General features: G+C 36.9%; 1 protein-coding gene across 2 annotated transcripts in view; it reads left to right on the top strand.

Annotated features, from left to right (window-relative positions):
* LOC150101468 (DNA mismatch repair protein Mlh3-like) overlaps positions 1-14,995 on the top strand; it is a 181,074-nt gene that overhangs the window by 57,679 nt on the left and 108,400 nt on the right. For both annotated transcript variants that reach the window (XR_016549020.1, XM_090400326.1), the window contains exons 4-6: positions 1,205-1,408; positions 2,996-3,066; positions 3,481-3,585. Coding sequence is in view for 1 of the 2 variants with exons in the window: in XM_090400326.1 (XP_090256452.1) it covers positions 1,205-1,408; positions 2,996-3,066; positions 3,481-3,585 (380 nt within the window). In the remaining variant the exon portion in view is untranslated. The remainder of the gene's footprint in view (positions 1-1,204; positions 1,409-2,995; positions 3,067-3,480; positions 3,586-14,995) is intronic.

Raw genomic sequence — 14,995 nt, 5'->3', positions numbered from 1 at the left:
CATATGATAATAACTGACATATGGAAAAGCTTAATAAGATCACTCAGTCTGCCAGAATTTAATTTCGCTCAAAACTACAGAGCGTGATCTCATAACAGTGATTAACACAACATGCTCCATGTGTGTAATGTTACGCATTCTGTTTTAATGTTTAATTTATACGATACTCCATTTTCTCTGTACTAGCCACTTTTGAGTTTTTTCTCTTACTGTTATAAGCCCTGAAGAAGCCGGGCAGCCCCGTTGGCAAAACTCGTTGGTGTTAGATGTTTATAAATCATGGTCAATTAAAGAGCAATATATATTTCATTTTAATTATATGTTTGAATGACCAAATATAATCTAAACAATGAACAAAATTTTGACTGTTCAAATGCTACAAGAAGAGGATTATCATGCCATGTTGGATTTCTGTTATCTGCTGAAGACACAAATGGGAAATGACAGAGATGTTATTGACATGTTGACTTTTTTCAGATGAAGCAACATTCCACATAAGTGGGAAAGTTAACCGTCACAGTTGCTGCATTTGGGGTACAGAGAAACCTCGGGAAATGTGGCAATACAAAAGAGACTCACCAAAAGTTAATGTGTGGTGTGCAGTTAGGAAGTGTTGCATTATTGGACCATTCTTTTTCGATGAGCCCACTGTCAGGAGTTAATCTTATTTAGCAGTGCTTCAGAATTTTTTTATTCCTGAATTAAAGATATTAAATCTTATGATTGAAACCATTTTCCAACTGGATGGGGCACCCTGTCACTATGCGAAAGTTTCTGGATGACACTTTTGCAGACAGGTGGATTCATAGAGGAGGTGCTCTTGCTGTGGCCACCTGACCTGACTTTGTTAGGCTTTTTCTTATGGGGTCACATCAAAAAAACCCACTTCTCTTGTTGACCTTAAGACTAGAATTACAAACACAATCAATGCAGTCACTGCTCATCAACCACTAAATGTTTTCCAGAACTTTGAAAATCACCTAGTTACATGCATCGCACAAGATGGTGGTCATGTTGAGCACTAATAAGAAACAAATCGTTGTAGATAAAACTTAATTACATACTCTTTAAGCTATTAATTACTATAAATCTGTGACTTTTATAATGTTGGACCTATTAAAGTTTAAAACTACACTAAGAATTATGGGACACCCTGTGTGTGTGTGTGTATGTGTATATATATATATATTTTTTTTTTTTCCAGGATGCCCAATAAAGTCTCACTTTTTATCAAAGTATAATACTCATGAATTTGTGACTCATCTTCGATATTTAAGGAATGGTAAGCGTATTGGAAGTCAACTTAAAGAGGTGACTGAACTCGGAGCTCAGCTCCAACATCAGATACAAGAAAATGAAATTGTTGATGTGGCTAAGAAATGGAAAGGAGATGTGCCTGAAAATTTAAGTAAGTTTAGCATTCTAACATGCAATATTTGGGATTTTTTCATATTTTTGGAATGCTGGATTTAATTACAGATAGTCCCCAACTTACATAAATTTGGACTTATGCAAATGATCCTGGAAGGGTTATGATGGGCTAGAAAAATAATAAATTATAAAAATTTTTCTTAATCTGCCTATGATTTTGGCATGTTATCTAATGGCAGTCTTCTGCAGGGAAGACAGCCACATGGTGCATGCCTACTCTTTCCTCAGTCTTGCTTTCAACGCAGATGTGCTATATTTTTAATGTTTTAGTGCTGCATGTTTTTTGTTTGAGTGGATCCTACTGCCTCACTGCAAAGAGAAATAGATGACACATTTGCCTGTTATCAAGAGATTTATGAAGAGAAACAAGTCACTATTCAGTCATTTCTTGATAAATTCATAAGGAAAGTCAAACCGCCAAATAAAGCATTTTTTTTTTAAATTTTCTATTTTCTCACTATTGATTCTGTATTGTATTAATGCACTGTTTGCATATACTTACTGTAAATATCTAAGCAATAGGATATGATTAATGGATGAAGGGGTTAAATCTGAATTATGTAAAGTTTGCAAAATGCAACTCTTTGCAGAACATATGTTGGGGACTGCCTGTATGTTGTATATATTTATAATAAGAATTTGATATGATATAAATGAAATAATTTCTTAAGTTTAAATTAATTGGAATTTGTATATTAATCACATTGGGAATGATTTAAAGAATATTACAACATTGCCATGCCACATGAAAAAAGGGTTATCTGGGGTGGGAGAGAGTTGCAAGTGATTTGTTAATTCTCAAGTGCTATCACACTTATTTGTGCTCCTCATCACCAAGTGTCAAGGATTTTGCTTTGATCTTTCACATGTCACAAATATTGTTACTGTTATTATATGGGCACCTCTATAGAGTTCAAAAACTTCTTGCTTCTAGATACAAAATTAATGACGGAAAATCTCACTTAAAAAGATTTTTTTAATAGTATAATTTTCGTGAGATTTCCCATTATTAATTTTGTATTTATATGTCTACTCACGGTATTCCCTTACTAAGAGTTATTGCTTCTAGATGGTCCACTGGAGAACAAACTCACCGGTTCAAACTCCAGCAAGCAGGGTGTTGGTGTTTCACCAGGTGATGGACATCTACTATCCAGTTGTTCTAGTTGGCATTTCCTCCAGGAAGGTACCTTTTTGTAAAAAGGAATGTTTACTGGGCATACGAGAGCTCTTTTGTGGAATTAAACCAGATGAGAAGGTGGAGGTTGCATACTATGCATCACCTGCTCATTAGTGGCTCAGCTGACAAGCAACTTCAGTTGATCCAGTTTGTTTATTCATAATCAAACAAACTGAATTGCAACCAATATTTAACAAATTGATTGACTTTCATGTTATACGAAATTATTTGAGAAAATAAAAATCATTGCAATTATTTTATCCGAGAATATAAAAATCTGCATACTTCTTATAGTTATGTAATCGGAAAGTTTTCATTGATGTGGTCACAGTCTATTAGTTCTTTATTGGTAAATTATAATGTATTTTTTCCTTACATTTAAAGGTACAAGAAGTGAAATTGCCATTTTGTTACAGAACTGGGAAAATCCTGTGTTTCAGAGAGATGGTAGAGATGTGAGTATGTTGTCTGATTATTTATGACTAGCAGTTTTAATAAGTATATTCAAGTTCAAAAATACTTTGAAAGAATTATAAAATAGTTTTTAGATATTCGTTTTTTATAAATCACCATCATAAGAAAGTTCTGTCTTGCAGGAGCAGAATTGAGATTGATTAAGTTATCATAAGCAGTCTTTTTTAAACAGATTGTCATTTTTTATTGACACTTCAAGGTTTTTCTTTCACAATAATGTTATAGTAGCAAGAATGATCTAAGTAAGCTCATTGTGTAAGTTACTATGTGTGCTGCAATTTGATATATTAGCATACTCAAGTTAATAATATGTAAAAGTTTGGTTTATTTTGTAACTAGTATTGAAGTTTTGGTTTAATTACTAATGTGATTGCATTTTTTTTTCTTTTTAAAAGGATTTGGCTACTGTTTATCTACCTCAGATTACAAAAAATAATGTTCATGCTTACAATATATTACAGCCATGTCGTTTCTCAAAAAGTATTTTTAACCAATTACAGGTAAGAATATATATGTACATTCTTAATTGTAAAAAACTATATGTATTTTATATCTTTCATATAGTTTGTAAGCATTTTATGCTGAGAAAAATGTTTCTCAGTTAATAGGAGCCTTTTCCTTATTTTGTCAGCCTATTAGAGTAGGCATTCACAAGAAAGTTCCACACATTGGCTTATGAATAAAACAAGAAACTTGAAAAATTTCATTCAGACTTTATAGGTTCAGTTCCAAGCTTAAAGAAATTCACTGTTTCTAACTATACACTATAACAAACTATTTTGGTAGGCCTATAAGTTTGCTGTTTTAAAAGTCAGCTACAGTATATCAGTTTATGAGCTACAGCTTCACAGTCAAACATGTTATTCCAAATGTTATTATTACAAGTTTAACTATGTTTGATAAACAAAGGCATCTCTCTCTCTGTGCTATTTCATTACCCAAATCAGTTTCTGATTAATTTAGCAGTAGTTTATAATGCTTTCCAGCCTGCTGCATTTTGTAATTTAATTACAAATTAAATTACATCATACAAGATCTGTTCTCACACTATCTTGTTTGGAAAAACCTTTTAATCAAAAGAATATTTCCTTAAATTTAACCAACATAATAGTACTTTGTTAGTTTGAATCATTGAAGATAAGATAATCAGGGTTTTCCTTCTCTAAACTTGGGCTTTTATTCCATAAAGCAGAAAAACCAATGGTTAACATATAATTAGGGTGTCGCTTGGTGTCGCACTGATTAGATCGTCGGCTTGTCGAGAGCTCCTGAAAAGATTCGTATTATTTTGTGTTAACGTTAGATATTTTACTAGAATTTTAAGTAGTATTGTTTGCTTTTTGTTTCTTGGTGTGTCTGTGCAATTTTTGCGTGTTTTCTGTTATTTTAATTATTATTTTTAAGAAAAGATAGCGTACACATGGCACCGATAAAGAAAAAAAATGGCGGCCAGGTCGCCATGTTTGTTTAAGAGTTTTGATGTAAACGAATTTATGCAATGTGCTGTCTGTGAGATGTATGCCTTGCGAAGAGCGGTGGGAGTCTGGTTAGAAAGTGATAGTGGAATTAATATGTGTAGAAAGTGTAAAGAGAATGAGGACTTCAAGCGTGTTTCGTGTGTCGAGACTGATATCGTTAACGATAGTCAGAATGTAGAAAATGGCGGTGTGCTAGAGAATTGCGTGGTAGTGCCAGATAGGTGTGAGAGCGTCGCTGAAAGTGTAAATGAAGGTAGAAACACAGAAAGAATGGATGATTTGATTGATAATGAAAATGGTGAGATAAATGCGAGTAGCGAAATTGCCCGTTTGAATGGCGCGATACACAGAGCCAAAAGGCAACTGGAGCGTATGGAAAAGTGTGTGTTGAACGTACCGACAAATAACCAGCAGAAGTCTGTGACGGCAAATAATAGAATGTTCGTAAACGTCAATAAAATGAAGGAGCGAGTGCTGTATGGGGATTCGCTATTAAGAGGCGTAATAATTGAGAGTTTAACGAAGTCGTACCAGCCGGGTGCGAACATAAAGGACGTCAGCGAATCTATTCGACTGCAAAAATAGAGGGTGAAAAGAGATGATAATCGTGGCAGGAACGAATGATTTGAAAGAGGACAAAATGGAAATGATAGAGGATGTGAGGGAGTTGTTTGAGGTAGCAAAAGAGAAGAGTGAGAGAGTTAGGATGGTGAGTATCTTACCGTGGTATGACAACGAAGTGTTTAGAAGGAGGGCCATAATTGTCAATGACTTTATGCGTGGAATTTGTGGATGTGTGGAACGAGTTCGATGGGCGAAAGGACTTATATAAGATGGATGGGTTACATTTGAATGGAGTTGGTGTACGGAGACTTGAAAGAGTGTTGATGAATGATGTGGAAGTGGATGTACAGACTCAGGGAAACTAGATTTATTAAGGGGGGGGAGTAGATATGCAGACTTTAGGGGGGGGCAGTTAAGTGTATGAATGAGTATATTATGCCCGGGCGAGTACGACGGACAACAAATCAGAATGGGATAGTTAGTATAAGGCATCAAAGTAGGGATGGGACAAATGGGCTTCTGCGATTCATGTACACTAATGCCAGGAGTATTAGGAACAAGAAGGAAGAGTTTTTGGCCATGGTTGGCACTTCCAGGCCACAGGTTGTCGGTATTAGTGAAACATGGCTGACAGAAGATGATAAAGCTAGTGGGATTGAATGTGATGGGTATAACGTGTTCAGGAGTGACAGGGTGAATAAAAAGGGGGGAGGAGTGTTATTGATGATAGCTGATGAGCTTCAGCCAAGAAGTATAGAAGTTGAACTGCAGGATGGGGAAAAAAAGCACATTTGAGGCTGTTTGGTGTGAGATAGAATCTAGCAGAACAAAATATACAATTGGGTGCTGCTATAGACTGGGTGATGGAGTGGATGGTGGGGATAGTATGCATAAGCAAATAGATGAAATGAGTGGAAGGAGGGTAATTATTATGGGTGATTTCAATTATGGTAACATTGACTGGAAAGAGGAGAGGGCACATGGGAGGAAGGAATTGGATTTTATGCAGTTATTAAGGGACAACTATCTACGGCAACATGTATTGGAAAATACCAGGGGGCAGAGAGTGCTGGACTTAGTAATTGCAACTGAGAATGTAGCTGTAACGAACATGACCATGTTGCCACCAATTGGTGAGCGTGACCATAACTTGGGAGGTGGCTAAAGGAGTCGAATTTACAATTAAGACAGGGTACATGTGGAATTACCGGGCTGGTAAGTATGACAAGCTTAGGTATGTGCTTGGCTCAATGCCATGGCATGTAAAACTGCAAGGGCTGGATGTTGATAGTGCATGGGAGGTGGTTAAGAACTGTTTGTAGGAGGCATTGGTTGACTGTATACCAAGAGTCCGAATAATAAATCAAGTAGGGGTTAAATGGATGAATAACACTATTAAGCTTGAGCTGCAAAAAAAGAAACAATTGTGGAGGGAATTTAAGGAGAAGGATGACCATCAGGTGCAGGAATAGTATAAAGCTCAGGCCAGGATGGTAACAAGGGTGGTAAGAAAAGCAAAAGCAGATTACGAAAGGAAATTGGCCATGCAGGCTAAAGAGAATCCCAAACAGTTTTTTCAATATGTTGCAAGTAAAAGGAAAATGCTCATGATAGAATGATCTTAAAAAATGCTGAGGGTAGGGAGGTAACCGACTCAGTCGATGTTGTGGAATTACTGAGCGAGCACTTTGCAAGAGTATATCATCCAGGTGGTGACTTTGCAGAAATGGAAGAACCAACAGCTTATACTGGAATTGTGATGAATGAAGTAGAGGTAACTAGTCTATTACAGAACCTCAATGTCAATACATCTGTGGGATTGGATGGTATACCAGCTCGTGTCGTACGTGAAGCGGCCAAAGAATTGTCAGGGCCCTTGACCATTTTGTTTAATTTGAGCCTCAGGACTGGGTCAGTCCCAAGGGGCGGAAAGAGGGGAAAATAGTTCCACTGCACAAAGGTGGTTCCAAGGCTGCTGTTGAAAATTACCGGCCATCAGCATAACAGGAATCATTATCAAGGTCTTAGAGAAAATAGTCAAGAGGAAAATACAAGATTGGATAGAAGAAAATGGGATACTGTATCGGAGACGGCATGGTTTTGTGAAGGGTGGGTCATGCCTCAGTAACTTGCTCATGTATTATAACACAGTGATGGCTGAACTTTATAAGGGTAATGGGTTTACAGTGATTCTACTGGACCTTGCTAAGGCCTTTGACAGGATACCACATGGAATTCTAATCAGTAAATTGCAGCATATGGGAATGGACATAGGGTTGGTGAGATGGATAGGAGGGTTGTTGACGGAGAGATATCAGAGAGTGGTTTACTCAGGAGTAGAGTCCACAAGATGGCCTGTGACTAGTGGTGTGCCACAAGGATCTGTTCTTGGACCACTGCTGTTTAATTTGTTCATAAATGATATAGGAAAGGATCTGAGAGGAACAGTTCATTTGTTTGCGGATGATGCGAAGTTGGGTAGGGCAATAGTGAATGCAGATGACGTCAAAATTTTGCAGGATGATTTGGATAGATTGGAGGTCTGGGCTAGGGAGAATGGATGTCAATTTAATGTGGCAAAATGTAAGGTTATGCATTTTGGGGTGAAAAGATTGGAGGCAGTTTACTGCATTGGTGGAGCCCTGCTGCAGGAAATTGATGACGCACGAGATTTAGGAGTGTTGGTGGATAAGGAATTGAAATTTAGGGGACACATTGCAAAAGTGGCCAAATCAGCTCATCAAATCACTTGGTTGCTGAAGAATACGTTGGCAAGCAGAGACAAGCAGGTTATTGTTCCTCTGTATCGAGCCTTGATAAGACCCCATCTCGACTACTGTGCTCAGATTTGGTCACCTAGGTTTCTCCTTGATGGGGAGGAGGTGGAGAGGATCCAGAGGCGAGTGACCAAGATGATAGCAGGTCTGTGGAATGAATCGTATGAGAACAGGTTGAGGATTTGTGGGTTGCAAAAATTGGTTGATAGGCAGAGGAGGGGAGATATGATTGAGACATTCAAATTACTGAAGGGTTTCTATAAAATTAATTCAGAAGATATTTTTGAGAACAGGGCTGGTTGTGGGAGGACTAGGGGACATCCATGGAAACTGGGCAAAAGTGTGGTTAGTAAAGGTGTTAGAGCTGGGTTCTTTACTTTTAGAGTAGTGAATGAGTGGAATGCGCTCCCTGAGTCTGTGGTGGATGCTGTGACAGTGAATGAGTTTAAGGCGAGGTATGATAGATACTGTATGAATGTCGAATAGTTGTGATGAATATGATTTAGGGCCTCCCTCGATGAGTCTAATGACTCCCTGGAGTTGCCCGTAATAATAGTAATAGTAATAATTGTCAGATTGAATTTGTCTTAGTTACTTTGATGAGATTCCAAACAACAACAACTGCCCAGGATGCATTTTACCTCATCATATATTGCTTGCTTGCATACAATACAGTGGATAGTAAAAAATTACCCTTTCCATATGTATTTAAACATTTCTTAATGAAAATTTCTTTGAATTTAAATGAAACTATAGTAATAGAAAAATCAATTGTAAGGAGTAAATTAAAGATGCTCATATAGCTAGAAGACTGAATGCCTCTCACCATGTCAAATTATGAAAAAAAAAAAAAAGGAAAATAAAACTGAATGTGAAAATTTATAGAGGAAAGTTCCCAACTGAACATTTTGTAAAAGATGACTATTCACTTTATTTATATATTTTTTATAGGTCAAAACTATATAACTGAGAGGAGACCTCCACATAGCTTTCAAAGGAATGCGGAGAACCGACCAGGGCTTCTGACCTAATGTCCGATCTTTACCTTCTCGTGGTGCACCCTATTAGGGGTACCTACCTGGATACTGAATGGATGAGGATGGGTTGGAAATTTGGGATTTAGCCAACCAAATTGTATTATTATTGGCTTAAACCAAAATTTCAAATGACGGTACAACATGACAGAATTTTATGCCAGCTGGGGAATCGCGAAAACAAGGTCCCCGTTGTTTTCGTGAGGGAACCGGGGCAAACAGCGAAAAGTCAGCTACTGGAACAAATCCTAAAACTTATCCCAACTCAACATCACCAGAGTTAAAGATCGATACTATCAACATAAGAAGCCTGAATGGCAAAGAAATGGAGCTAGCTGAGGAATTGGATAAGTACCAGATCGACATAATAGGGGTGACTGAAACAAAAAAAACAAAAACTGTTGAGATCTTTCGGAGCAATAATACAAAATGTTATATTCAGGCAATGACAATCAAGGAAAAGAAGGAGTAGCCATAGTATTCAACACTGAATATGAGGCTAATCTTCTTGAATGGCAGGTAGTCTCAAGCAGAGTGATGTGGGCAAATATGAGAATGGGAAACTGGACAATGAGACTTATTTGTGCCTATGGTCAAAGAGAAGGTTCTACTAAGGTAGAAGTGGGGGAATTTTTTGAGGCTTTAGAGAAAACAACTGACACAATGAAAAAGGAAAAGTTGGTCCTTGTTGGGGATCTAAATAGCAGAGTATGAAATGATGGTCAGACATACAAAAATATTTTGGGAAAATTTGGAGAAAAGAGCAAAGCTAATAATAATGGCAAATACCTGTTGGATTTCTGCTCAGGACATGGACTATTTATTACTAACACCATGTTCCCACATAAAAATGTGCACAAATTCACATGGAGAGAAGAGGCAAGGAATAAGAAAAGTCTCATTGACTATGTTATTGTTGATAGTGATGTTTTCCCCACTGGTGCAGGACACCAGACTGTACAGAGGATTTGAAATTGGAAGTGATCACCATTTACTCTTGCGCAGGATAAAATTGAATTTCATATTGAAAAGAATAACATGTAAGAAAGTTTTAAAGCAAATAAAAGTTGAGCAGCTCTCAGATGTGAACTGTAGACTAAAATACACAAATATTATTCAAGAAAAAAATGAAAGAGTTTGTGAGCAGTAACCAAACCTTGGAGATTCAGTGGCAAGTCCTGAAGAAAACACTGATTGATTCAGCCAGAGAGGCATGTGGTGAGGTTGTGTGCAAGGATAGAAAAATCAGAACTCCATGGTGGACACAGGAAGTTAAAGAGGCAGTGAAGGAAAAGAAGAAAGCATATCAAACATTCCTGGCAAATAAGTCAGCTTGTGCTCTTAGAGAATACAGAGACAAATGTAAGAAAGCTAAACACTTTGTAAAACTGGCTAAACAAAAGTCATGGGAGGACTTTGGCAAGAACATAGAAAATAAATATCAAGAAGGTGCAAAATATTCTGGAGGTTGTTGAAGAAGCTTAGAAATGGAGGAAAGAGTGCTGTAAAAGAAGTTAGAGATGATAAAGGTGACATGAAAACGGGAGAAAAAGATATCCTTGAAGTATGGAGTAATTACTTCGAGAAACTGCTAAATGAGACAAGCAGTGAGAGCACAGTGGTAAAAAACTCAACAGCCATACAGTCAGGAATACATATCCATACTTGAAGTAGAAAAAGCCATCAAAAGCCTGAAATGTGGAAAGGTAGCAGGAGTAGATGATATTTGATCAGAAATGCTCAAGTATGGAGGTATAAAAGTCATACAATGGCTGCACTGTATAGTTCAGAAGGCCTGGATAGAGGGATGAATTCCAGATGATTTGAGTCGAGCTCTCATAGTAAATATACATAGCAAGGGAAATAAAACTGAATGTGAGAATTACAGAGACATTTCCTTACTGAGTGTTCCTGGTAAGATATATGCAAGTATACTTGAGAAACTGTTGAGAAGGATTGTGGAAGAGATGCTTGGTGAAGAACAAGCTGGATTCAGGCCAAATAGAGGCTGTCGGGATCAGATTTTCACTTTACGAGATAGTTGAGAAATCATGGGAATATAACAAAGATCTGTATTTAAGTATTGTAGATCTGGCAAAGATATATGTCAAGGTGCCAAGAGAGAAGCTATTCCAAATGCTACAATTATATGGTGTTGATGGGGCATTATATCAAGCAATACTTAGTCTCTTTGAGTTGTAAGTCAACAGTTAGAATTGAAGGAAGTACAGGAAGATGGCTTAATGTTAAATCTGGTGTCAGACAAGGATGTACATTATCCTCTCTGTTATTTGTTATGTGTATCGATCACATTATGAAGGAAAGTGGTATTAAACCTGATATCGAAATTGGAGGTGTTAATCTCAGCTCTTTGCTTTGATGCGGATGATGTTATACTTCTAAATAAATATGCAACAAGTCTGCAAGATTCCCTGACTAAATTGAATAAGCGTTGTAATAGATATGGTATGAAGGTCAGCATTAAAAAGACAAAGACAATGAAAATAGGCAGAAACATTGAAAATATCAACTGCATTGTGAATGGAGAACCTATAGAAAAGTCAAACATTTTAGCTACTTAGGGACGATTTTTTAATGAAGATGGTAAATTATATATGGAAATAGACAACAGAGTCAACAAAGCTGGTATGATAGGAAGTCAACTTGAATAGATTTATATGGAATAAGAGAGAAATCAGCTGTATACAAGACATTATTCCAGCCAATTGTAACTTATGGATCTGAGCTGGATCAGAAGTGAAACACTTGACCGAAGACTAGAAACTGCAGATATGAGAGTCCTGAGAAAGATTAGGGGGCATGAACAGATGGCATCAATGACAATATCATATTAAAAATGAGGATATTAGGAAAGTACTTGATATTGTGAGCATCCAGGAATGCATTAGCAGAGCTAATCTCAGGTAGTATGGTCACTTAAGCAGAATGGGAGAGTAAAGATTAACAAAACAAGTGCTCTCTGCCAGGTTGGCAGGGAAAAAACCTAGAGGAAGACCAAGATATAGGTGGATTGATACAGTAAAAAGTGCCTTAGAAGACAGAAATATAACATCTGATAATGTTGGAGTCTTGACAGAAACAGATTGATTTGAAGGAAAATTGTAGATAGGAAGTTAGTAATGATGTAAATTTTTCATGTATTACTATCATATCCTGTACATGCCTTGAGGGTATATATCAGGAATTTGATGATGATGATATATCAATCACACATAAGAGCTCTCCAGACCTAATTCATTGGAGCAGCATTCATAGAAATACCCATAAAAAAGACAATGCAGAGACATTGCATCTGTGGAACGCTATTGGACGGAGTCATTGAGAGAGAGAGAGAGAGAGAGCAACACGAGCAGCAGGAAGGGGGGGGTCATCTATTAAGTGAATAACTCTCTTCTGAATATAGTCTAGCATTCTGAGAGAGGTTTTTTGGTGTGAAATCCCAAAAGTGAAAACATTATTCTAAACTTGTGTGGATTTGGACTTTAGCAGTTAAGCTGAGATAAGTATTGTTTCGAACAAAAAAGATTATCAAAAAAAATTTTTTTTTGAGACTGAAGAGGTTGGATGTGATGAATTTATGCCAGGATAAGCTAGATGTGAAAGTCGACCTAAGAAGGGGGAACTGATCCTGGTTGCAAGTAGAATATTATCAAAAGTGAGGGAGAGGAAAGCATGGTCTTTCTTTTGGGAAACAAGACAGGGTTGCATTTTGTTAGCATTAAAATTCACTAAATAATCTTCACTCCACTTCCAATGAAAAGAAGGTTGGTTTAAGGCATTGACTGGGGTCACTGGAGTACTGCAAGGTTTTGTAAATGAAGAAGAATGGAGTGTACTGTTATCAGAAAATATGTGAATAGTATTAGACATTAGTGAGAGATTATTCATGTATAGAAGGAAGAGTGGATGTAAAAGCATACAGCCTTGGGATACTCTGGCATTTATAGGAAAATCAGAGAAAAGGAACCATCTACCATGATATGCAGTGAATGACCAATTCTGACATATTGGTCATTCACTATTCCGATGCATTCAGCTATTGACAAATCAGTATTTCAGGAGTGGTGGAGAAGATTTTGGAAAAATTGGTTAGGACTGGTATTCAGAAATGGGTGGGCATCGAATCTCTGCTTTGCAATGAACAACATGGGTTTACTAAGGGAAGGTCATGTTTTAGCAACTTGCTCACATTCTATAACAATGTTACATTGAACTATATAAGGGGAATGGATACACCATGATATTTTTGGAATTTGCTAAGGCTTTTGACAGAATACAGTATGGTAGATTGTCGCATAAATTGGAGAATATGGGTTTGGATTATAGAATATTAGCATGGATAAGAGAATGGCTGACTGACAGATATGAAAAAGTGGTATATGGGGAATGTTTGTCTGCAAGATTTAAGGTAACTGGTGTACTACAAAGGATCAGTCCTTGGTCCACTGTTATTCAATCTGTATATTAATGACATTGGGAAGAATTTGACAGGTGACATACAGCTATTTGCTGATGATACAAAGAAAGGTAGGGTAATCAGAGATACTGCTGATATGCAGTACTTGCAGAATGATTTGAATAGGCTGGAATTGTGGGCATGGGAAAATGGATATCAGTTCAATGTCAGTAAATGTAAAGTCATGCACTTCGGCATGATTAAATATCCCATGTCATATTATATTGGTGGGATTATGCTTGAAGAAACTGATTAGACTAGGAATCTTGGAGTATTAGTAGATAGGAAGTTGAAGTTCAGGGGCCATGTAGCAAAGATTGCAAATATCAGGTAACCAAAAAAGTTTATGCACTTTTCAGTAGAGTTTGCTGCAATGACTTGTTTTATTTTGTAGGGGTTTGCAAAGTGCAATTTTTGTGTGTCATAAGGCACAGATATGCATCAGTCAATCAGTGCGCTCTAACCTGGTGTATACTTTTTTCTCCGACTTTTGAACCCTTTGAAGAATTATGTGCTGCTGTTGAAAATAATTCTACATTAACGTGTCAAGAACTTTCACAAATATTTAATTTGAGTGGTGAAACAATTTGTTTACCCTTGCATCAACTGGGAAAATCATGGAAGCTAAGCAAATGGGTCCCACATTCATTATCAGATGACAATAAACTTCAAAGACTATCAATTTCTGCACTTCTTTCATGTTATAAAAATGACACAACTCAAAACTGCACACTTCAAAGTCACTGCTTCATCCCCAGAAGACTATGCTTTGTGTGTGTGTGTGTAGTGGACTGGAGCCTGTATTGTCCACTACGAGTTTCTCACTGCAGGACAAACAATTACTACTGAGATCTACTTGATGAAACTTGAGCATGTGCAGGCTGCGTTCTTCAGAAACAGCCAGGACTAGTTAATTAGGAGAAAGTGTTATTCTTGCAGGACAATGGAAAAAACCTCATACTGCAAAACTTACTTGTGAGAAGATTTGTGTTTTAGGATGGGAGATACTCCTTCATCCTCCATATTCTCCTGACATTTCTCCGAGCAATTATCACTTTTTTTTTTTTTTTTTTTTTTTTTTCCCTCTAGACAATCACATGCAAAATAGACATTTCCACAATAAAACAAAGATTTTAGCAGAGGTTCTAAGTTTATTACTTCGAAAGACAAAATGTTTTATAAAAGTAGAATTTACAAACTTGTATCTGGTTGGGAAAGAGTTGTAAACTGTGAAGGTCTTGCGATAGTGCCAAAAAACAGGTGATAATTGCTTAGAGAAATGTCAGGAGAATATGAAGGATGAGGGAGTATCTGCAGTTGTTTAATTTTTATTATGAAAATCCATACAAACTTTTTTTGGTTACCTGATACAACTCAAAAGATAACTGCAATACTGAAATGAACTTTGATGTCATTTTTTCCTCTTTACAAGGCCTGATACAGTGGAGAGAGTGCAAAGGAGAGTGTTAAAAATTATATCAGGATTGTGGAATACTGATTTTTGAAGAAAGATTGAGAATTTGTAGACTGAAGATACTAGCAAACAGGAGAAAGAGGGGTGTGGGGAAAGGATCAGAGGA

This window comes from Typopeltis vanoorti, chromosome 11 (assembly GCF_054136105.1).
Source record: "Typopeltis vanoorti isolate ZY-2024b chromosome 11, IOZ_Tvanoo_1.0, whole genome shotgun sequence".
Taxonomy (NCBI): domain Eukaryota; kingdom Metazoa; phylum Arthropoda; class Arachnida; order Uropygi; family Thelyphonidae; genus Typopeltis; species Typopeltis vanoorti.
The sequence above is the reverse complement of the archived record's forward strand: the minus strand, read 5'-3'. Positions and strand labels throughout refer to the sequence as shown.